Below are 25,372 nucleotides of genomic sequence, written 5' to 3'. Positions count from 1 at the left end.
CCCACATCCTGCACTCGTGTGCACTGTGCAGCCGTGTAAAGACCGAGTAATAGATTTTTTATCAACGGGGTCACAGAACAACAGTTAAATTATGAGGAACCGGATCCTCTCCGAATCCAAAGGAACTGAGTCCAATGATCAAATGATCCGGACCATTGAAATTTGATCAAACGACTATAATTATTATAACTTTTAGATAGACCTCTTATTTATAGTCGTTAGATCAAATTTCAATAGTCTGGATCATTTGATCCTTAGACTTAGTTCCTTTGGGTACAAAGGGATCCAGTTTCAAATTATGATGCATCAGTTTTGTTTTATATAATATAAAGTTAGTAGCATTAAACTCTAAACCCTAAAAGAAAGACTCGAAATAATTAGTCAAACTAAAATAATTTGTCAAACTAAAAAAACTTGTCAAACTAAAAAAATTAGTCAAACCTAATAACATGGCGAAGAGCTAAGAGCAAGTCTACCTCTAAAAAATGCGTTGTACTCAACCTATTTAATTCACTCAGTGAGCAGTAATAGACCTCATAAAAAATAAATTGGCCAAATGCTCTCCATCCCTTAAAAATGCGTTGGCACAAAGTATAAAAAATGTGTTGGCACAAACGATCTCCATCCTACAAAATGCGCTGGCACCCAACCCATTTAAAATATTATTAATTTTTTATAAAATAAAAAAAATATTTTTAATTTCGGATAGGATTTTTAACCAATATTGTCACACCACATGTCATTATTCAAAGGTACTATTTTGGTTGAAAGTGTTGAAAATATTGAAATGTGGTGTAAGATGAAAGATGATGGTTAGGTATTTATAGGAAAAAAAAAATTCTGAATTTTTAAACAATTTTTTATTAATTTTTATTAAGATAATTAATTTGAACCGCTAGATTTAAAAAAGAATTCAAATCCAACAGCCTAGATTGTGCCACGTGGCTAGGCGATGAATTTTTTTTTTTACCGTTGGAAATCCAACGGCTCAGAAAACTAGTCGCTGGAAATCCAACGATCCATAATGAACCACGTGGCATCCGAACCCTCACCCTTGTTGCGCTTGCACATGCGGGCCCCCGCCCGCTTTTTCTTGTCGAAACGGCCACTCATTCGTGTTTCCCATGCGCTTGGTGCAAAAAAAAATTAAAATCGCTTGTGACGTCACACTAGCATCAGCATGACGTCACATAGGTAGGGCCATGGCTTCGCACATTCTAGGCTGGCCTATGGGACGGCTTAGGCTGGGTGCCAACCTATTAGGCTGGGTTAGAACACTTTTTGTGGGTGCCGGGCTATTTTGAAGGCTGTGAGCCGGCCTACCCCTTTGGGGTGGACTTACTCTAAGGTGCAGTAGATGGTACAATGCTGTCAGTGCATGTGTTAGCTTCATAACTTGCCATGTGGCGGTTGTTTGGATCAAAATAGTAGATAGTACAACCATTTGCATCATCACTTGGTCTTTTATCTTAGAAAGAGATCTTCTCTGGATCTCTTTCACCAAGGCTACCGGATCAAGTGATCCGGATCTTTCAATTTCATCCAACGGCCCACCTGTTTTGATCTCTTAAAAGTTGTAATAATTTTTAACCTTTAGATGAAATTTGAAAGACTCAGATCATTTAATCCAATAGCTTTGTGGAAGCGATCCGTTCCAAGATAAAAGACCAAGTGATGATGCAAATGGTTGCACTGTCTACTATTTTGATCCCAACAACCGCCACGTGGCATGTTATGAAGCTGACACATGCGCTGACAGCATTGTACCATCTACTGCACCTTACCTCAGCGAATCACAACCCTGCTCCTACTAGCCAGAGGAGTATTTTGGATGATGAAAACTCTTTTGTCACAGTTGCCGCGAATTCTGTACTTATCTAACAATCTCAGTTTCCCTTCGAATATAATACAATAAACCCCCGAACCACGACACATTTATGATCTTCCACACCCTCATACGTGGCTGCTCGGACCAATTCTTCTTTTGCTTCAATTAATTTCGCAAATTGGTGATGTGGGTTCGTAGATTTTGGTTCCGAGCGTGTAATCTGAGGTGGGTTTGCCGAAATGTTGCAGAAATCTGAAGAATTTCATCGGCAAAAGCTGAGATTGCTGAGAAAGCGGCGGTCTTGAATGTGCATTTTACGGCAAGTTGTGTTGTTTTTGGGTGTTATTAGTTGCTGGGTTTAGTTTGGTAGTGGGATTTGAGAATTAGGTTTGATTAATTTTGGTATTGTGGTGAGTAATTTAGAATTGGTTTGTAGCAAGTTGAAGAGATTGATGATGTTGTTGGTAGAATTTTGGTGTTGGGTTTTCGGATTGCAAGTGATTTTTTGATCTGGTGGTTTTTGTGAACTTTTGCTGGTGTTGCAATTGTTTAAGTTTCTTATTTTTGCTATGAACTTATGATTGCTGAAATCTTAATAGATTGAAAGAGTAAACTTAATTGACTAAAATTTGCTTCTTGTAGTTTCTGAATTTCGTTGCGAACTTATGATAAGTGAAATCATAATACATTGAAAGAGTAAACTTTACTTTACTATTGTAAAATGTCATTCTGGTTGAATGTGCTATAAAGTGATGGGGGTATTGAGGTTTTGATGAACAAAAATTCCAAAGTGAGCAGCCTATGTAGCGCTCCTTCCATCGATTTATGTTCTTTTAGTTTGAGAAGTGCAATATTTGGACAGTGGTGTTTGTGAAATTGGGGTCCTCAATCAAATTTAAGAACTGTGACATATATGGTAATTTGCTCCTTTACAGTTTAGACACACAGTGAGGGCAAAAACTAGGGATGGCTGTGGCAAATATGCTCGAGAATTTTGTTAGAGATGGATCCTTCAAATGGTTGCTTGGAGATCGTAGCCCTTATGATGAAGAATTGGAGGATATGGAAAAATCTCCTGCTGCCCAGACGAATTGGGTTCCAGAGCTATCTCCAATTGCAAACATAGTTGTCCGAAGATGTTCAAAGTAAGTTTTCAGCTGTTCACCTGATACTCTGTCAACTGTTATATTATCACGGAAAAACTGGATGAAATATGTGTAACTTATGTTTTTCGCTCCTTTGGAAATTATTCTTTGTTGTTGGGAACTTCATATGAATCACAAACAAAATGTGGTAATTAGTATCGAGAAGTGATTTTCTAATGATAACAAACAAATGATGCAGAATCCTTGGTGTTCCTACAACTGAGCTTCGTGAAGGCTTCAATTCTGAGGCTTCTGAATCTATAAAGCATCCATCGTGTTATGCTAGGAACTTTTTGGAGTACTGCTGTTTCCGAGCACTTGCTCTGTCCACTCAAGTAACAGGTCATCTGGCTGATAAAAAGTTTCGACGCTTGACATATGACATGATGATAGCTTGGGAGGCTCCGGCTGTTTCTAGCCAACCTTTACGAAATGTAAATTTTGTTTTTTCTTTTTCATTAGAAGCTTATTTCTTATATTGTAGATTCTTAGATATTCCTATCAGTACTGTACATACAGTATACAATCTCTAATCTTATGTTACATTTTTTTTTATCAGACCTGTTTTGACTATGTGTAAATTATAGTTTGGGGTTCAAGTGATTCTTTGCACTGTAATGCTTCTATTAATGTCAACATGTCCTCGTTTTTTGTGCAGTTAGATGAGGATTTATCCGTTGGGTTAGACGCTTTCTGTAGAATAGCTCCAGCAGTTCCTATTATTGCAAATGTGATTATCAGTGAAAATCTTTTTGAGGTGCTTGCGTCTTCAAGCGATGGGAGACTTCAGTTGTCCACATATGACAAGTACCTAAGTGGACTAGAAAGGTACATTCTCTCCTATTGAGTTTGCATTTTCTTCCTCTGTCCCCTTCAAACTTGCATTTTCTTTTCTTAAATTTCAAAGTTCAAATTTATGGAATTTCTGGAAGCATATTTCTTGTACCGCGTATCAGACGCTCATATCTAGTCCTACGATTTTGAAATTTTTCTCGTACAGAGCAATAAGAAAAATGAAAAGCCAATCAGAGTCATCACTTCTTTCTGCCATGCGATCATCAAAAAGAGAGAAGATTCTGGAAGTGGATGGAACAGTCACTACCCAACCAGTTCTTGAGCATGTAGGAATTTCTACATGGCCTGGTATGTCAATGGATAGTTAAACAATTCAAATATCTTTGTTGGTTCATGTCCTTGTCAGTTCGTATTATGGATTTACTACACATGAAGATTATTAATGCCAAATTAATTGTGTTGTTAGCAGGAAGGTTAATTCTGACAGATCATGCACTTTACTTCGAGGCCCTGCGTGTTGTATCTTATGACAAGGCAAAACGATATGATCTATCAGATGACTTAAAACAGCTTGTGAAAGCTGAGTTGACTGGCCCATGGGGTACTAGACTGTTTGACAAGGCAGTCTTTTATAAATCAATTTCATTGTAAGTGAAGCATTACCTTTTATTTTTGGTGCTTTTATCTCTACACTTGATCTGCCATGTAGCTATAAAAGAAAGTCGTCTTCTTAGGACTTGATTATCAACTTTCAGTAGTGTCTTTTCTGTAGATCAGAACCAGCTATAATAGAGTTTCCTGAGCTGAAGGGGCATACACGTCGTGATTACTGGCTAGCAATCATACGGGAGATTTTATACGTTCATCAATTTATAAATAAATACCAGATCAAGGGGATAAAAAAGGATGAAGCACTTTCAAAGGCAGTGCTTGGAATTCTGCGACTACAAGCAATTCAAGAAATTATCTCTCAAACTGATTTATGCTACGAGGGTCTTCTAATGTTCAATCTTTGTGATCAATTACCAGGTGGAGACTTGATACTTGAAACCATGGCAGAATTGTCAACTTCTAAAAAATTAGATAGGTCCAACAATTCTAAGCCAGGAGGTGGAATGTATTCGATCTCAGCCTTGGATATGATCTCTAACTTGGGATTTGCATTTGGAACAAGTTCTAATAATTCTGTTGAGGCTGGGCTTGCCGTGGGTGAGATAACTGTGGGAGAAGTTACTTTGCTGGAAAAAGCAGTTAAGGAATCTAAAAGCAACTATGAAAAAGTGGCGCTAGCACAAGCAACAGTAGATGGAGTCAAAGTGGAAGGGATGGATACAAATTTTGCAGTGATGAAGGTATTTGGTTATAATGTAATGTTATTTAAGGTTTTATTTAGCCTATATTCTCTTACATAGCTTATGAGTTACTCCATTTCCTGGCAACGTCGTCTAAATTTGTTGAGTAATTGCAGGAGTTACTGTTTCCAATGACGGAATTAGGGAAGTGCCTGCAATCTTTGGCATTTTGGGAGGATCCATTGAAGTCTTTGCTTTTCTGTTGTGTTTTCACTTACATCATTTGCAGGTAAACTGCTTGAAATTTCATTTTCTTCCTTTACTGGTTGATCTTTAATTTAGACGTAGGGGGAGTGCAGGAAAAAATGAATATTTAAAAAGCATGATTATCGCACAAGATAACAGAGTCAAACTTTGATGTTGACTCAATGTAACATGGTTTTCAGTGACAGAAACAAGCCCTCCAAATGAAAATTCGTAGATACTAAATTTTTTGGAAACTCCCTAAATTAGAACACGGGGTAGCTAGAGAAAAAAATACAGTTCAATGGGATTTCTCATGGTCTCGATTCTCTAGTGTTTCTTTCCACACATCAAACCGGTAGGAATTTTGTCTGTAGACTTACACACGTACTTTTCAGGGGATGGCTGATCTATGCCTTTGCATTGACGCTCGTCTTTATCGCGGTCTTCATGGTTCTCACTCAATATTTTAGCCAAGGAAAGTCCACTCACGAGGTTAAGGTGTTAGCACCTCCAGCGATGAATACGATGGAGCAGCTTTTGGCTGTTCAGAATGCAATATCTCAAGCTGAAGAGGTCATCCAGGATGGGAACGTTGTTCTTCTCAAGCTACGTGCCTTGTTGCTGTCCATTTTTCCTCAGGTTCCACTCTCTTATTCCTTGCTCGTTCCTCCACCTTTCTACTTCAGTTATATATACTTTTAGCACATTGACCGTGGATGATGAATGATTCTGTGTAATGATGATCAGGCGAGTCAAAGATTTGCGATAGCTCTTCTAGTTATGGCTTTGGCTCTGGCTTTCATGCCCGTCAAATATATTGTGCTATATATCTTTTTGGAGACTTTTACGTGTTATTCGCCGATGAGGAGATCGAGCACGGAGAGATGGATGAGAAGATTGCGAGAGTGGTGGTTCAGCATACCAGCGGCGCCCGTTATTCTTGAAAGAGAAAGGGAAGAGAAGAAGAAGAAATGATGATGTAACTATTTGCGAAATGTATTATATATGTCCAGGTAACGTTTTTCTGTACTACATAGAGAGAAAGTGTGTGTGTGTGTATATCTTTACAAGGAAGTCGAAATAAGCTCCTATATAGTATGAGATTCAAGGAAAAAAGAAAGAAAATAAATAAATAAAAAGGTTGGTTTGTCCAATTAATTCTTAATTTTTTTATCTGCTTCTTCTCCGGCGCAGTCCGCCAGGATAAATCGTAAAGCTGCTTCTGCAATTTGCAACTGTTCAAATGATCTAACAGAGGTGGCCTGCGTCCTGCTGCCATTTTTGGATCGATTAAAGTCCATCAATTTTCATTTTTCCAGAAAAGGGTGCATAAGGGTGGGCACACCTACTACATTAATTTAATCTCAATTATAAAGAACAAAATTTTAGGGGGGTGTATTCAATTGGGATTTTGAGGAATTTTAATTCTTTTAGTGAATCCAGGGGTATTCAATCAGGATTTTAAGTGATTCTCTAAAATTCAATGTGTATTCAATCAAGATTTTAAGATAGTTTATTAAAATCCTTAGAAATCCGGGTGTATTCAATTAGAATTTTAAAGAAGTTTATAATATTTCAGGTGTATTCAATTAGAATTTGAATTTAAAGAATTTGGAAAAGTTGAGGAATTAGAGGGAATTTGAGAGATTTTGTTGTGTATTTTAAGCATCCACAAACCACACCTCTCCCCATGAGATTTCAAGAGAATTGAATCAAAATTTTACATGAAATCTCTACAAATCAATTAAATTCTATAAAAATCCCTGGATTTATAAATCTATTAAAATCTCTCAATTCCCAATTGAATACAACCCCCTTAATTAGGATTCATAAAGTAGCACATCTGTTCTAATCAATATGCCTGGCCTTATCTTTTTCCTCCTCCATCCATCCATTTCGATTTGATAAACAACAAGCCGTCAGAAACATGAGTTAATTATCAGATTACAACGATTAAGTATGAAGTGATCCGAACAAACAGATTTCTAATTTCAATCGTGTTTTCGACAAATTGATTGACAAAAAGAATTGAAAAAAAGTTCTACCTCAGAAAATTAGAACTTTTATTGGCAGCTTGCAGGCATCCACATTAACTCCAACAAAAAATTGATGAAAAACAAAAACCAACAAATAATTAAACATTAATTCTAACAAAAACGGCGAATCCTTCCCTTCAATTTAGTCACGTAGGCAGGCCTTCAATTTAGTCGCGTAGGCAGGGCCATTCCATCACAAAGTTGTACTTCTCCTCCGCCGCCGCATGATCATGAATCATGATCACCATCCAGGATGATCGTCATATTGCTGTGAAGAGGTGGTTGATGGAATTGGAGCACAAGAAATCGGTGGCGTTCGGCGTAAAAACCGGAATGTTTCCGAGGTAAGGATTAGGCGGCACGAAGCAGGAATTCACCTGACCATCCCCTCCTCCTCCTCCTCCTCCTCCTCCTACACCTACGACACTCCCTACATTATTATTGTTATTGTTGTTGTTATTATTATTAGTAATGTTTTTGCTGCTACAATTCTCCTCCGTCGTAATAACCGACGACGAATCATTGTCCTCGTTCCTCATCATAACCTTTACGGTGATCCTATTATTATTCATGATCTTCTCCTCCAACAAACTCTCCACATTAACCTCGCGTTTTGCTGAAGGAGGCGGCGGCTGCGGATGAGGCTCTCGCCTGTCATCCTCAAAGCGCGATAGCCCCGTGAGCTTCTGCACCAACGCCATGAAATCTCTCGGGTGCGTGTGGATGACCTTGGGCGAATGCGTGTAGATAATCACCGGGTGGCGCTGTTGCTGGGGCGGTTTCACCCCAGCCACAGCGTTCACGAGGGAAGATGTGGACGACGAAGCTGACGAGGACGGCGAGGCCGAAGACGAGGACGAGGACTTCTTGATGAAATGGGAGTCCCTGTTGATCTTCAAGGGCGGAGGGTAAAACGACGTCCCATGATTATTGTTGGTGCGGATCACGTCCCTTTTGTTTGCGTTTGCATGTGGGCTCATTGTAAATATTGGCACTTGTGGGGACACTTTTATTTGGGCGCAGGGAAGCGCGCAAGGGCCTCTCAAAAGTACAAGAAATTAGATGAAGGGGAAATATATATAGAGGTGGAAATAAGTACGTGTGACAAGTTTTGCTCCTATTTGCATGGGATTTGTTGAAACAAATTTAGAAGGTATTAAATTTAAATGTACAATGTTTGTTGAGAACTACATGAATCGACAACCATTGAATTTGATCTAATGGTTTAAAAAAAAAAATCAGCACTCAATGCATGTGCACGTAGATAATAAGAAAATTTTCGAATTTGAAGGTACCTACACAACGTAAGTATGGTGTAATATGGGGAATGTATTAGGGTTCATTGATCGAGTGCAGGCGTCCCTACGATTGGATGGGTGGGCTTTTCGAGTCGTATTGTGCCACGTATGGGGATTTTAATTGGATTGTGGACATAGGAGTGTGGAGGTGGTTCCGAAATTGTCGAACTGGGCCAGTAGGGATGTGCCAGGTGGACTGACCGTTGAGATTTGTATGGGGAAGGGGTGCGGTGGTGGAATTTGAGGGCTCATCGGAGAAGTAGTTTGATTATTTTTGTACTTACATTTCTTGGCAGCTAGGATATTGTCGTCTTGGCACTTCTTTATGAGTTGCAATTGCATGCTTCTCTAAACCATCTTCACGCTTTCCATGCATTCAAATCTCTCATCTCCCACTTTACTCAAGATACATGGAATGCACTATATATAGCTCTTAATGTCAAAAAAATTATTCGGCACGAAACTCACATCGTTACGTAATATTATAAAGGTTTTAGTCTGCAAATATCAACTGCTACTTCCTTGACTAAACAAGTCATGCTGTATGATAAACTCAATCCGCTGCACATTACATCTTTTGATATCAGATTCGTACGAGTTTTACTGAAATCAATCGCGCATGCCGCAAACCCTAAGGCCTTGAATTAAAAGGGCTGGAGTTAGCGATAGGCTGTGAAATTTTTAACTGACACATCTCTAATTAGATTGGAGAACATTCTGACCATCCAAGATGTGAAAGTGGGATATATCATAATTATATTCTATGCTCTCTTCAGTTGAGATGGTCCCAAACTTGTCGGTTTATGCTGATATATATGCAGCCTTTACACGTTAATGGAGAGTGGAATGTTCAACATATGCATAGTGTTATATATAAACCGATAAAATTTATTTCATTTTTCTTTGTAATGCAATGGATACTAACTTTTGAGATTAAATTTTGTAAATTATAAGACGTGGTTGTTGATGATTAAATTATTACTCAAGTGTTAATTAACATTCTTATTTCCTATTGGTGACATATCATATAGTAGCAAATTTAGTTTAAAAAGTTGATTATCCTAGCATTACTCTTTTTCATTATTCACATTATATATTGATTTTTTTATGTGCTTGTTTTTAGAGATTGTGAAAACGAAATGACTATCAAATGACCTCTTAGTTTACATATATGTATTGCCCACTTATAAGGTGGTTAACATGCTAAGATAAATATTCATATATGCCAGAGTGCACTTTGACACTGTGCTTTATCTTTAAAAGAATTCATATCAACTTTTGCATTAACCTTTGCACTTGAACCTTTTAACTTCTTCACGTAAGACATATTATTTTTTTAAACAAAAAGCAAGACCTTTTTCTATTTTTCTTCAATCATTGTGTGTAAAAAAACGACATGCGTCATTTAAAGAAGTAAAAAGGTCCAAATGCTAAAATTAGACGCAAAAATTGCTAGCATTGTAGCCAACATGTCAAGATAATGATCCTTATAGTTGTACTATATAATAAAGAATGATAAAACTTCTTCTACAAGATTGTATTTTTACTCAATGAATGTACAATTACACAGAAGAGAATATATATAGCCTTTGGCTCTTTACAAATCTACCCTTTACTATTTTAACTAAACTTATAACCATCCTAACTAACTATAGTTAATAACAAACCAACCACATTTAGCTTTTACTAAACTATTTAACATCAACAGAAATGGAAGACTTGTTATCTTCCTTAATACACCCCCTCAAGCGAGAGGAGGAATCAGAGTTGATTCCAATGGGAAGCTTGGAACATAAGTATCGGAACTGAGGTTTAGACAAAGATTTTGTATGAAGGTCAACTAATTGATTGGCACTGCAAACAAACTGGACTTTGAGAAGATTAGCTAGAACCAGTTCACGAATGTAATGATAATCAATCTCAACATGCTTCGTGCGAGCATGAAAAACAGGATTAGAGGCTAAGGAGATGGCTAAAATGTTATCACACCACAGTGTAGGCAGTTTAGGAAGAGGACAGTGAAGGTCACGAATGATTTTACAAACCCAAGTGAGGTCTGCAGCCGTATGAGCCAGAGACCTATATTCAGCTTCTGTAGAAGAACGGGCGACAGTATTTTGTTTCTTGGCACTCCAGCTGATGAGGTTGGGACCAAGAAAGATACAGTAGCCACTGGTGGATCGTCGATCAAACGTGCTTCCAGCCCAATCAGCATTGGAGTATGCGGAAAGATCAACATGACCCTTTGTAAACCATATTCCCTGAGAGATAGAACCTTGTAGAAATCGAAGAACTCGTTTGGCAGCTTGTAAATGTTGGTCACGCGGAGCATGCATGAACTGGTAGAGTTGATTGACAGCAAAAGCAAGATCCGGGCGAGTCCACGTGAGGTATTGAAGACCTCCAACAATTGAGCGATACTCAGTGGGATAGGGTAGAAGAGAACCAGTATGATCCAGTTTGTAGGAGCCAAAGGGTGTGCAACAAGGTTTGGCACCCTGCATATTAGTCCGGTGAAGAAGATCAAGTAAATATTTAATTTGATGAAGAAAAATCCCTTGAGAAGACCGTTGGACTTCCAGCCCCAAGAAATAGTGTAAAGGACCAAGATCCTTCACTGGAAAACGATCACTGAGCTGTTGAATGAATTTATGACAGAGATGAGAATTAGGGCCAGTAACAAGAATGTCATCAACATAAACGAGAACAATAACCAACTGAGGACCATTAAGTACAAACAAAGATGCATCAGATGAAGATTGATGGAAGCCAAAGTCCTGCAAAGCTTGAAATAGTTTTTCAAACCAAGCTCGAAGGGCTTGCTTAAGACCATACAATGATTTCTGAAGTTTGCACACATGACTGGGAAAAAGAGGATCAATAAAACCCGGGGGTTGAAGCATGTAGACATCCTCTTTTAAATCCCCATGAAGAAAGGCATTGCTGATGTCTAACTGGTTTAGAAACCAATTATGTTGAACAACAAGACTAAGAAGTATGTGAATGGTAACCGGTTTAGCAACAGGATTGAAAGTCTTTTGGAAATCAATGTCTTCTTGTTGATGAAAACCTTTGGCAACAAGCCGGGCCTTGGAACGATCCACAGTACCATCAGGCTTCTTCTTGACACGAAACACCCACTTGCAGCCAACAATGTTTTGAGAAGAATGAGAAGGAACCAAGGACCAAGTTCCTGTAGACAGTAAGGCACTGTATTCATCCTGCATCGTAGCTCGCCAGTGAGCAAACTTAGATGCTTGTAAATAAGTGCTGGGAACATAATCCAATGCAATGGACAGAGGATGCTTAGTTGCTGCATAAGCCCTAGGTTTATAGATGCCTGCTTTGGATCGGGTAACCATAGGATAAGCATTAACCATAGAGGTAGAAGTAGAGTAAGAAGCATCCGGAGTTAAAGAAGCATCTGGAGTTGGAGAAGCATCTGGAGTGGGAAAAGCAACTAGAGGGGGAAAAACATCGGGAGTTGGGGAAGGATCGGGAGTTATAGAAGAAGCAGGTGGAGAAGAAGCAGGATGAGTATACTTGCTAAAATAGAGATCATTGAAGGAGAAGTAACTTGAGTAACACTGCGGAAGCTAGAAGTAGGAAGGGGCAGAGACTGAAAAGGAAAGTATTCTTCATTAAAGATCACATGTCGGGAGATATAGACTCGGTTGCCGATCGAATCAAAACACCGATAACCTTTATGCTGAAGACTATAGCCCAAGAACACACAACACTTGCATTTAGAATCCAATTTACTGTGAATATAAGGATTAAGCCATGGAAAGCATTGGCAACCAAAAACTTTGAGTTTGGAATAATTCGGGTGCTGATGAAACAAAATTTCCCAAGGAGATTGTGAAACACCAGAAATGGGAAGACGATTAATGAGATATAGGGCAGTAGAGAAAGCCTCGACCCAAAACACATGAGGGACATGAGAAGCAACAAGTAAAGTCCGAGTGGTCTCAACAAGATGGCGCTGTTTTCTCTCAGCACAACCGTTTTGTTCAGGCGTGTGTGGACAGCTGAATTGATGAAAAATACCATGTGCACTAAGAAAAGATGCAAACGAATGACCAGTAAATTCACCCCCTGAATCTGAACGCAACACTTTGATTTTATTACCAAGCAAATTTTCTACATAGTTCTTGAACGTAACAAATGTAGAAAGTACATCCGACTTTGCTTTCAAAGGAAAAAACCAACTGTATTTACTGAAATCATCAACAAGAAGTAAGTAATATCGGAAACCACTACTAGATGTAACAGAAGCAAGTCCCCACAAATCACAGTGTACAAGTTGAAGACTGTGAGTAGTTGCTGAAGAAGACAGACCAAAAAGAAGCTTGTGGTTCTTTGCCAATGCACAATCTGAACAGAAAAAATCAATTGTAGACTTGCCTTGCACTGCAAGATTATTTGTAGATATTACCCGATGGAAAATAGCAGAAGATGGATGACCCAAGCGCCTATGCCATATCTTTATTGGAGCTTTAACACTGACAAAAAATGATGCAGCAAGTGAAGAAGAAGCGTTACCAGAGACGAGACTAGGAGATGTAGTAGACTTCAAAGGATAGAAGCCGTCTTTAACTGAACCCCGCAAAAGCGTCTTCCCCGTGGAACGATCCTTAACAACGGATCCATCAGAATCAAGAGTCAATGAACAATAATTGTCCCGGAAAATTGAAAGGCAGACAACAAATTGTGTTGTATGTGAGGAACATGCAGAACATTTGACAGTGTAAAAGAAGAAATAGGGGTTCATAATGTAGATGAACCAACATGAGAAATGGACAGACCTTTACCATCACCTATATAAACCTTGTCTTCACCAGTGTAGGGAGTAGGAGAGTTGATGTGTGATATGTCATTAGTAATGTACGAAGTAGCTCCTGAGTCAATTAACTAAGTAGGAGAGGGCTTGGCGTTGGAACGAGCACACATTGCTTGGAGCTTGGCAGGAGGGATGCGACCACATATCTCAGGATTCATACAGTCAAAGTAGTCAAGCGCTTCATGACTTGAATTACCACAAATCTGACAAGGAGCCCGAGGACCAGAAGAAGAACCACGAGATAGAGCAAATGAATGAGAACGATTGAAGCTACTAGTGGAAAAATTACCACGATAAGAACCTCGATTGCCACGATAAGTGCCACGATTGATTTTCCCCCGATTCAAATTATAACAAAAAAAGTGCTGAAGTGGTGAATTTTGAGCAACATACACCTGAGGTGGGTTGGGAAGAAGTGGAGGTTGAGCGTGAATTGATAAGGCATGAAATGGTTCAGACATACTGGAAGAGACACCTTTCTTGCGACGATTCAGAGAGAGCTCTTTGGTAAGGAGCAAGCCATGCAATTCATCCAAAGATGTATAAGTTAATCGAAGCATGATGAAGTCGGTGAATGATTCAAACTCATCAGGAAGACCAGCCAGAGTAGCAGCGATGAGATCGCGATCGGAAATTGAGGATCCAGCAGCAATGAGAGAGTCGGAGATCTCTTTGAGCTCTTGCAAATAATCAGACATGGATCGAGAACCTTTATGAACACTTTGAAGTCGAGAGCGAAGCTGATGAACATGTGCATCAGAGACACCCCCAAATCTTTGTTCGAGCTTAAGCCATAGATCACGAGAAGACGAAACGCTAACTGTGAAAGGAATCACCTCTTTAGACAACGTGGAATTAAACCAGATCAGAAGATTTTGATCCTTCTTATACCAAACTTCAAAATCCGGATTAAGAGTGCGATCAGGCAGAAGAGGGGCGGGACAGGAATCTGTGCCATCGACGATACCAAGAAGACGATATCGCCGAAGAATCGGAGCAAATAGAGCACACCATGGCAGATAATTGGTCTGCTTGAGCTTGATTGGCACCATGCTGCCAATGTTTTGGATTGTGAGAGAGGAATATGAAGAGGAATTAGGGTTAGAAGAGGGATGGATACCAGGCACCGACTCAGACGAAGTCGCCATGAGAGAGCAAGAAAGCAGATCAAGATCAACATGAGCAGAACAAAGTCGCCACAGAGAACAATCAAATCGAGGTACAGATCAGAAAATCGAAGCGGAAGAGAAGAGGATCGAGAAGAGCCGTGAGGCGACTGGCTCTGAAACCATAAAGAATGATAAAACTTCTTCTACAAGATTGTATTTTTACTCAATGAATGTACAATTACACAGAAGAGAATATATATAGCCTTTGGCTCTTTACAAATCTACCCTTGACTATTTTAACTAAACTTATAACCATCCTAACTAACTATAGTTAATAACAAACTAACCACATTTAGCTTTTACTAAACTATTTAACATCAACAGAAATGGAAGACTTGTTATCTTCCTTAATATATAATACTTGTATTCACACCCTAAAAGTGCACATCAACTGGATATGCATGCTTCCAATATGCACATGAAGTAATGAGCTAGGTTGACGAATGAGTGATGTAAGAAAAAAAAGAAAGCAATGGATAGAAATTAAAGTTAATTGTTCCTTTCTTTTTTTCGATAAAAAGGCTGATTTGTTGGTGTCGTTGTACTTCATGTGATTTAGCAAGTTTAAGTGTGTAGAAGGAATATGCATGTAAGCTTGCGAAAGCTCGAGTGCCAAGCTGTGGTCCATAAAGCTGTATGTACGCTTTAGTTGATGTATGGTCCCCGGGCCCCGGCCGGCCGGGAAGAAATCCAAGAACATGGCATGATTAATACATATGTGATCCGCTCATCAACAAACTTCATTTGATCTGCTTCCTTTTCTTTAAGATTTCAAGATATATTTCCTCTACATTTAGTTGATATATGGTCTACGTGCTTCCACGTCGGTTCAATAAGTGTTTTTTATGTGTTACATTCAAATAACTTTACATGTGAATTGTTGAAAGAGCGCGTAGGGAGTGTAAATCTTATATCAGAAAATTAAGATACATTGTAAAAACTAAACTTATGAAAAATTAAATTACTTATTTCATTGTCAAATAATTTAAAATGAAACGTCTCATATCTTATCAAAAATTGATGTTTTTGGAATGATTTTCCGAAATACTCTATTTCTTCGGCGAACTCAACGTGGCATTGATTTAGTTGCCCCAAGAGTTTTAGCAGTGATTATTTTAGTCCTTGCGTTTTAAGTGCTTAGTTTAATAATTGTAATTTTTTTTTATTTTTATTTTTTCGTATCTATGCATGATAAACGTGACAGTGACACCACCAAAATATCTAAAAGTAAAAGACAAAATATGTTAGTGGCGTCTTATAGTCAATGACATATTTCATTATAAATCGTACATGATGATCATTGATGAATAAGAAGTTTCCCTTAGTTCTTCTTAATTAATTTGATATGTCATATGCTCTAGTTTAAGGCGGGCGAGGTTTGAGTTAAATTATACAGGTTGACTATAGCGGAGTATATCAAACTCGTTGTTCTTGTGAGTTGAACACAAAACTAAAACTTTCATTTACTAGTTGAGAGAATACTATTATACCACCGCAAAGCCTTTAAGGAAAGAAATTCTCATTTAAAAAAATGAGGATTAGTTGTGAGGTCCACTCCACAATCGAATTTTAGTGGTTCAAACCTTCTATTTTTCAAGTTACACCTCATATGTTATCCTTGCAACATATTAGCCAAATTGAAAATATTTGAGGCATCTAATTGAATTCAAAGAAATTGACGAATACTATATTCTAAAAAACATTGAAATTTCATCGTGATAATTAAATGAAGAAATGTTTAGGGTTAAATTGAATTTTTACAAAGATGATCTATGAATCAAGACTTACAAAATAGATGATTCAGATCATTGAACTTCAATGTGAATTGTGTCTCACAACAAATCCCCATCTTTTTCAAAAAATGAGAATCCTTCATTTTAAAGGGCCTGATTATACTGCAACAATAATGAGTAATTAATTAATTTATTAAATAGCAATCTTAGCAGATGGTAATGTTTACTTGGACATTTGTGTGAAAGCAAAAGGATACCACTGACCTACTCTTATCTTATGTCATTACGTTGATGGAATTGGATTGATCTGAATTTAATTAGAACACAAATATTAGGGTCGTTGTCGGGTAAATATTCTTGAAAAGTTTATATTATTAAAATCGTTGTTATTTAATTTTTAATGCGACATGTGCTTCTTCTGTAGAACTGTTAAACGGCAAGTCTTGGTCTTTTTTTTTTTTTTTTTTTTTTTTGAAAAACAAGTCTTGGTCTTTGGGTGTTTAATTAATTAGGAACATGATCCGTAATGGCAAGCCTCTATCTCTCTCTCTCTCTCTCTCTCTCTCTCTCTCTCTCTCTCTCTCTCTATATATATATATATTAAAATCGTTGTTATTTAATTTTTATTGCATCCTTAACCACTTTAGCTAATCTAGTATTTGATCCAAAAATTAAAAAATAAAGTTTATTACAAAGGAGGTGAGGAGAAGGAGCTCCTAGACTTAAATATATTCTTATTTGGAAGTGCTTTTAAAAGGACTGACAACATTTTTAGTGAAATTGATTTTGGGTTTCAAAAACACTGTGATATGTGTTTCTTGTATGAAATACTTAAAGTGTTTTTCCAAGATCCACTTGAATATTTATTAAGGATTGGTTTCAAAAACATTTTTACCAAAAACGTTTTCAGTTATTTTAAAAGTACTTCTAAATTATTCTTTTTGGAATGTAAAACAACTTACTGTTTACTTTTTAAGTTGAAAAGACAATATTTTATTGCCAACGAGGGTTGGTTTAGCTGGTAAGGACGGGTTTGTGGTTAACTCCCAATCTAAGTTTGATTCCAGTTGCCATAATTTCTCATTAATGCACGATTTGTAAATTTATACGTAAATTCATATCGGTGAAAGTTGGTAATTAAGTTTCTCGCGTAAATCCTTCCAGCTTGAGGTTGTGAGTATTATCTTGTCGCTGATGGTTAGATTAGCAAATCTCTCCATAAACTTTTCTGAAGTGAAAAAGAGACATTTTATTTTGGGCAAATAATAGGATAAAATACACAAATTTAGTAGAAAGAGGGATTTAAATTTAAATGTAGATAATGAAGCACAATATTCTAACTAGCTCGGCTATATCGGTGCATGAAAAGCAATATATATTGTTGTTGAAGGAAAATGAAGATAACAGTGAAAGCAATTTCGATAGCTTCATCCTTCAACCATACCAAAGAAATATGGTGTGTAAGCGATTGCTTGTCTTTTTCACTTGCACAAACAACCACCATCCATTAATATTAGTGAGATCGATCATTTTCATGATTCCTGGTGTGTCGACATTGTCGACGTCCTACATTCTATTGGACATTGAAAAGAAAACTTGGAACCATATTATTTCCTCCTTTGTTTTCTTTTGTTAATCTTTTTTTTATAAAATGACCAAATGGTTTTCCATGACAGACAATTCTTTATGAGGACAGAAAAAATCCACAGAGATATTTCAGCTCTCCTTAAGAGCAACTATACCCTTGCTTATTGTCTTAGGAATAGGCAACCTAATCCACTTTCTCTCTCTCTCTCCCCAAAACACTCCAGCCCACTCGGGCAATTGGACCCAAGATGAGTCTGATGAAGAAGTGAGGCAATAATTACCTAGCCTAGCACCCTGCCTATGTGATGGTATCATGTCAGTTACAATTTTAATTATCAAACAAATTATAGAAATTATAAAAAAGTTTATTAAAAACTAATTAAAAATGTAAAAAATTATAATTTTATTTATTTATAAATACCTAATTATGTTCTTCCACCTTACACTACATTTCAATACTTTCAAATACTTTAAACCAATCTTTATTATTATCCGAAATTAAAAATAAAAATATATTTTATTATTTTATAAAATAAAAAAAATACAAATATTCTAATACCAATTGTCATAACTATTCAGTTTAAGAGTGGAGATCCACTTGGGCAGTTATTCATGATTGCAGTCACTTACTATTCATTTAAGGGGATTAAATTGTCTATTGCCCAGAAAACCTTCCTACATTGGAAGTGCTCTAATCACCATCGCCTAATTTAATAGTGTAAAAAATAAACATGTAAAAAAAGCCACGACCAAATGAGACCATGGTTTGTGTTGGTCAATGGGTTACACAAAAATCAGATTCCAATACGACTTGGTCCTAAGTTCGAAATAAATCTTAGTAAGTAAAAGTGGAGAGACATGTTGTCTAATGTAAAGAGACACCAAATCTGGATCCAAGTATTTTAGACTGTACGAACAAAACTAATTCAAGCATATGAATTGGTACTACCGCAGTACCACATGTCGGTGTGTTAGTGACGTGTGCTATTATGTTATGTGATACATAAAATTGTCTGCCAGAGCTAATTATGTATAATGCGCAAGTTTTGTAATGCAACTATCACAAAAAAAAAAAAAGGAAAGATGAATGAGGATTTTTTTCGGATCCTCTTTACGATGATTTCGGAAATCTTCCAATCACTTTTGTTTATCGTATATTATACGGTCAAAAATCATTGTAAATATTTTTATTTTACATTAAAAGACAAAAATGTCCTTGAAAAGCTTTTTGGTAGTTAGTGGAACGAGTCCAGCTTCAACGTTCAATAGGCAACCGCCAACAAGTTCTGACATGTACATTGTCACCGGTCAAAACATACCCGCGCTTCAAATGAGATCACACGGCATACGCCCACAGACGATCCTCAGCCGTCAGATGGAGTCCATCGAAGAGCACACGATTCCTCCACCATCAAAGGCCGAATGCAAAAGAAGGGTTCCAGTGTGGCCCACCACATAGACAAGCGCTTAAGTTGAAGCACTTTTCGTAGTAGTTAACAAAAGACTTGGGGATTTTATTTATCTTTTCTCCTCCCCGTCTCTCTCTCTGGCTTGACTTTTCTTCTCTCTTGTTTCCCTCTCTAAAACTGGAAAACCATTGCAGCCAACTGCTTCTGATTTCTCTGTCAGATTATTTCACCGTCTTAAGCTTCCTCAACGGGCAAAGTATCGCATAAATATTCCTCACATTTTCCCACAAATTAAATTCCAAAAACCCCGGTTCCCACATCTCATACCTGAGAATTTGTTTTTATTTCTGGGTTCTTTATGTTCCTCAGTAAAGCATGAAACTTTGGAGATTCTAGTTATTATCTATACATATATACATATATATATATTTGTATATATTTAGAGGAAAAGTGAATTGTTAAAGTTGGTTTATTTAGATGCCTGCTCAGATGAATAGAAGGAAGGGGAGGAGGTTGAGCTTTGAGGATGCAGTGGAGTTCTTCAACTATGTGATGGCAGAGAAGCCTTTTCTGCCATTTTTGATACCTCTGGTTTTGTTTGCCTGGGCTTTTGAGAGATGGGTTTTCTCCTTCTCCAACTGGGTCCCACTTGCTGTTGCTGTTTGGGCAACCGTACAGGTAAAATTGCTTCTTTGCGTAACTGTGTTATGTATTTGTAGTTTTTTCGATTCGAGAGCAATAGCCTACGCTAAATTCATCTAGAGAGCGAGATTCGAACTGTGCGGACTCTGGGTGATCCATATCTGTAGGTTACATAAATGTTAGTGGAAAAAGAATTTACTGTTCAATTGGTCAACTTGGTCAATGTGATTTTTGGTTTGGAGAACTTTTAACTGTTTTACTTTTGTTTCCAGTTGTTGAGAATATGGTGTTTAATTTAACTTTGGTTTTAGTTTATTCATTGGTTATGATTATCTACCGACGAGTGCCAATCGTTTTCGTTTGTGTTTCGATTTAGAAACTGTTCCTGTTCTGTTGCATTTCACAATGTTTAAGGATCTAACTATCGAAATCATACCGACATGTAACATAAGCTGTCACTGATTCTGTTTGCAGTACGGGAACTATCAACGTCGGATACTTGTTGAAGACCTGAACAAGCAATGGAAGAGAGTGATACTGAACACCTCGGTACCATATTTGTTCCGGAATTTTATTTGGCTTGTATGACATTTGAGCTTTATCGAGGCTGAATTTTCGCTTTGTGATTTATATAGCCTATAACTCCTCTGGAACACTGCGAATGGCTGAATAAGCTGGTGATGGAAATATGGCCCAACTATATGAACCCGAAGCTATCAATAAGGTTTTCGTCCATTGTTGAGGTGAGAATGTGTCCTTGTGTATCAACCGGTTATATTAATTTTTCTGTACGAGGTTAACAACTTAATGTCTCCCACTTGCATTCTATGATCATGTCATCCTTGGCCGTCCACTGGCTTTCTTATAATGCTAGAACAGTCATCTTAAAGTTTTGAGATACTTGCTGACTGTCGGTTTTCCTAAATTACTTTTGAATCTACTAACTGAATGTTTATAATGCTGAAAGAAGTTCTGATCATTATTGTTGCTATTTTCTGATTTCGGTAGGATGTCTAAGATTGTCCATTAAACAAACATTCACGAACACAAGTTTTGGTAATGGATCATGCTAATTTGCGTAAGTTTCTTTTATGCAGAAACGGTTGAAGCACAGAAAATCAAGGCTTATAGTGAGCGATCTATCCCTTTTTCTTGTTTATAATAATTTCAATATTTGAATTCATTCTTACTGTATGGTGTTTTTTTATGAGTAATTAATGAGTAAACATTTTTCATGTAGGAAAAAGTTGAATTGCTGGAGTTTTCACTAGGTTCATCCCCGCCTAGCTTGGGCCTTCATGGGACACGTTGGTCAACTTCAGGTGATCAGGTTTGGCTTCTGTTTACAGTTCTCACACTTTAGTACGTACTCTACTTTGGTAGCGTTGTCTTGAAGCAATTGATATATGACTACTAAATTCCTGACATCTTCATGTGCACTGCCTACGTTAATTTTGGCAGCGGCTTATGCGTTTGGGTTTTGACTGGGATACAAATGATATGAGTATTTTGTTGCAAGCAAAGCTTGCCAAGCCATTGATGGGGACAGCACGGATTGTTATAAATAGTCTTCACATCAAAGGCGACGTATGTAAAGTCGTTTCCTTTTCCAATTTCTCATAAGCTTCAGCTTGAAAGGTTTCTATTAAAAGAAATTAGAAGCTGTGTGGTTTTCATATTTTTGGTCGGTATATTCATTAAATTGCTTTTTTTTGCAGCTTCTGCTGATGCCGGTCTTGAATGGGAAATCAATTTTGTACTCATTTCTGTCAGCTCCGGAAGTGAGGATAGGAATTGCCTTTGGAAGTGGTGGAAGCCAGTCACTGCCTGCTACAGAGCTTCCAGGCGTTTCTTCTTGGCTGGTTTGACTCCTAAGCCTGAAAGTTAATTGAGACTGCTTTAACTTAAGTTGACCCGACTTATCACTCTGGAATTGTTCATATTGCTCGTTTGGATGTGCTTTTAAAATGACTAAAAGCACTTTTAGAGAAAATATTTTTGGATTCCAAAAGCACTTAAAGTGTTTTCTGCAAGAAGCACCAATTATGTGCTTCTTCTAGGACGCACTTTAAGTGCTTTTCCAAGATTTACTTGCATGTTTACTAAGAATTAATTCTAAAACATGTTCACCAAAAGCGTTTTCAGTCATTTTAAAAGCACATCCAAACGAGCTAATAGTCTCTGTAAATAATCACTCAACTAGATAATATTGAAATTTTAACTGGTCAAAACCATACATCTAGCCACATTTTCGTGCAAATCTTGATAATTCGAGAAATAATATATTGCTTGCTCTACAGGTTAAAATTTTCACTGACACCTTAGTTAAGACGATGGTTGAACCTCGCCGACGTTGTCACACTATGCCAGCTGTAAACCTAAGGAAAAAGGCCGTTGGAGGAATTATATACGTGACTGTCATTTCAGCAAGTAAACTTTCAAGGAATGGTTTGAAAGGAAGCCCGTCCAGAAAGCAGTTCGAGAGAAGTTCAGATGAGCAGTTTGTTGATAAAGATCTGCGGACATTTGTGGAAGTTGAACTTGAAGAGTTAACTAGAAAAACAGGTGTGAGTTTGGGTTCAAACCCTGGCTGGAATTCTAAGTTTAATATGGTGTTACATGAAGAAACAGGAAATCTTCGATTTCATCTTTATGAGTGTACGCCAAACAATGTGAAGTATGACTATCTGGCGAGCTGTGAAATTAAGGTACTATTTCTAGGATGCAAAACTTAATTTTTTGAAATGATAGTCACGGTGACGATACAGATTTTTTTTTTCTTTCGTTTATGACAAGAAACACTTGATAATATATATTCTCTGCGCAGAAGTTATCATCAACTTGTTGAGTGTGAACTAAGTTGAAGTTTTCTTCCCTGTGGACAGGTGAAGTATGTTGAGGATGATTCAACGATATTCTGGGCAGTAGGACCTCATTCTGGTGTGATAGCAAAACATGCTGAGTTTTGTGGAAAAGAAGTTGAATTGGTCGTTCCATTTGAGGGGGTCAATTCGGGGGAGGTAACACATTTGAAGATTTATGACCGATTTATATCCCTTGTTTTTATTTAATTTTAACAGTATATGTTTTTTCTCAATGCATCATGTAGTTGACGGTGAAGCTTGTCCTAAAAGAATGGCAATTCTCTGATGGTTCACATGTAGACAACTCTCTTCTTACCTCCCAAAGGTCACTGTTTGGGTCATCAAATTTTCTACCTAGAACCGGAAGGAAAGTTAACATATCTGTTATGGAAGGAAAAGATCTCATCTCAAAAGACAGATATGGAAAGTGCGGTCCATATGTTAAACTGCAATATGGAAAGGTAGGATTTTTTACCTCCCATAATAGTTTCCTCTCACGTGTGAATTAAAGTCTATATATTGCAGAAACAAACATTATAAACACCATATGTTGCCGTAACCTTCTTTCCAGATTCTCCAGAGAACAAGGACTGCTCATGCTTTGAATCCCGTCTGGAATCAGAAGTTTGAATTTGATGAGATTGGAGAAGGTGAATACCTGATGATAAAATGCTTCAATGAAGACACATTTGGCGATGACAACATTGGCAGCGCACGAGTTAATTTAGAGGGACTGGTTGAAGGGTTAGTCAGGGATGTGTGGATCCCCCTAGAAAAAGTGAATTCCGGAGAACTAAGGCTTCAAATAGAAGCAGTCAGAGTTGAAGGCTCTGACGGGTCAAGGGTACGGAATCTTGTTTCAGTCTGTTTGGTCATCCGCATGTGTATGTTCAATAATGTTCATTGATATGCGCGTGAATCATTCTGCTCTTACTGTGTGTTGTTTAATACGGTTTTGTTCCTCTTCTTGGAATATTTCAGGGTTCGGCAAAGGGTTCAGATAATGGCTGGGTTGAACTTGTTCTCATCGAAGGAAAAGACCTTATTGCTGCTGATATCAGAGGCACAAGTGATCCATATGTGAAGGTTCAATACGGGAACTTGAAGAAACAAACAAAGGTTTGAGCAGTCCCAAATATGTTCAAATATTGTAGTGACTGTCGTTTTCCTCTCATTTGTTAATTTCCCATTACTTTGCTTTCAATCTCTTATTACCTGGACGTCTTGCGCTCCAGGTTATGTACAAAACTCTGAATCCCCAATGGCATCAAACCTTGGAATTCCCCGATGACGGCAGCCCCCTTTTCTTGCATGTTAAAGACCACAATGCCTTGTTACCATCATCAAGTATAGGTGATTGCGTCGTGGAATATCAGAGATTGCTTCCAAACCAGACGGCAGACAAGTGGATCCCCCTTCAGAATGTAATAAGGGGGGAGATCCATGTTCAGGTCACGCGAAGAGTCCCGGGGTTGGAGAAAAGATCAAGTTTCGATTCTGAACCATCCATAAACAAAGCACACAAAATTTCCAGTGAGGTGAGAAGATTCGTTTTCATTTCCAGTTTTTCTTCCTGTGCCACATTGTTAGCATTGTTCTTACGAAAAATGTTTTAATCAAGTTCCAACTCTTTTCTGACACGCGATTTACCATGAGTTTGTTCAGATGAAACAAACGATGATGAAGTTTCAGTCTCTGATCGAGGACGGAAATATTGAAGGGCTCTCAACGGCTATGAGCGAGCTAGAAGCCCTAGAGGATACGCAAGAAGGGTACATGCTTCAGCTCGAGACCGAGCAAGTACTACTTCTTAACAAGATAAAGGAGCTTGGTCAGGAAATCCTGAACTCATCTCCTTCCAGTAGCAGAAGATCTTCCGGAATCTGAGCCGTTCACTTTTCAGTTTTGAGCTTTAATTTAGGTGGTTATATTTTCCGGTGCATATATAATTCAGTTGATTAACAGAAATATGTTTATGGATAGAGTATCTACATGGAGTTCTAACAGTTCACGTCCATCTTCATGCTGCGTAATTGTATATGGTCAATGATGCTTGATCTATTTTTCTGCAGCAATTCAAAGTCCAATTAATAATAATAATAATAATAATAAAATTATTCTAGTATTTTTCCTTTCGACTTTCTTGTATTACATTATGCTAGCATTTAGCACGTGACGTGGGAGATACATACACCCTGGTGGTATTTAGTTTATACTGTTTCGTTGGTGAAGATAGCATGTCCTCGTTACGAATGGAATAAAAAACATCTCTAGATTGATCAAAGAATCCCTTAAATTGGTTTGAATTCTTTACTTAGTTTTCTTAGTTTTTGAAATCAATCAGAACCTAAATGATGGCTTCTATTGTGCATCAATGTTTGCTGAGTGGTTCGTATCGACCAGTTAATTCTTAATTTATGTGTTATAATCAGTAATGTATGTCATCCATTGATATACTCGAGAATTCCCACACTATAAGAAACTT

The 25,372-nt window shown here is 37.6% G+C and overlaps 3 protein-coding genes across 4 annotated transcripts; 2 read left to right on the top strand and 1 right to left on the bottom strand.

The window, feature by feature from the left end:
* Window positions 1-1,841: 1,841 nt before the first annotated feature.
* LOC137710672 (uncharacterized) lies at window positions 1,842-6,460 on the top strand. Its single transcript, XM_068449762.1, has 10 exons — window positions 1,842-2,147; window positions 2,764-2,973; window positions 3,173-3,407; window positions 3,632-3,801; window positions 3,974-4,116; window positions 4,238-4,415; window positions 4,541-5,120; window positions 5,237-5,349; window positions 5,702-5,945; window positions 6,054-6,460. Exons 2-10 carry the CDS (start codon window positions 2,795-2,797, stop codon window positions 6,279-6,281), a joined length of 2,070 nt encoding a protein of 689 aa, XP_068305863.1. The 5' UTR covers window positions 1,842-2,147; window positions 2,764-2,794; the 3' UTR covers window positions 6,282-6,460.
* An 892-nt stretch (window positions 6,461-7,352) lies between these two features.
* LOC137709766 (VQ motif-containing protein 20-like) lies at window positions 7,353-8,349 on the bottom strand. The gene has a single exon (XM_068448751.1). The coding sequence runs from the start codon at window positions 8,320-8,322 to the stop codon at window positions 7,603-7,605; it is 720 nt and encodes a 239-aa protein (XP_068304852.1). The 5' UTR covers window positions 8,323-8,349; the 3' UTR covers window positions 7,353-7,602.
* An 11,138-nt stretch (window positions 8,350-19,487) lies between these two features.
* On the top strand, window positions 19,488-25,012 carry LOC137710913 (uncharacterized). 2 transcript variants are annotated; one of them, XM_068450074.1, is made up of 14 exons: window positions 19,488-20,059; window positions 20,498-20,572; window positions 20,659-20,766; window positions 21,121-21,153; window positions 21,264-21,353; window positions 21,485-21,610; window positions 21,742-21,885; window positions 22,324-22,731; window positions 22,909-23,043; window positions 23,133-23,348; window positions 23,468-23,731; window positions 23,869-24,006; window positions 24,123-24,425; window positions 24,553-25,012. In XM_068450074.1, the coding sequence occupies exons 1-14, from the start codon at window positions 19,859-19,861 to the stop codon at window positions 24,772-24,774; spliced, it is 2,463 nt and encodes an 820-aa protein (XP_068306175.1). In that variant the 5' UTR covers window positions 19,488-19,858; the 3' UTR covers window positions 24,775-25,012. The 2 variants fall into 2 exon arrangements, with proteins under 2 accessions (XP_068306175.1, XP_068306174.1); XM_068450073.1 differs by having other exon boundaries at window positions 23,459-23,731.
* The last annotated feature ends 360 nt before the right edge of the window (window positions 25,013-25,372 follow it).

Source organism: Pyrus communis, chromosome 12 (assembly GCF_963583255.1).
Source record: "Pyrus communis chromosome 12, drPyrComm1.1, whole genome shotgun sequence".
Taxonomy (NCBI): domain Eukaryota; kingdom Viridiplantae; phylum Streptophyta; class Magnoliopsida; order Rosales; family Rosaceae; genus Pyrus; species Pyrus communis.
This window is presented reverse-complemented; position numbering and strand designations above follow the sequence as displayed.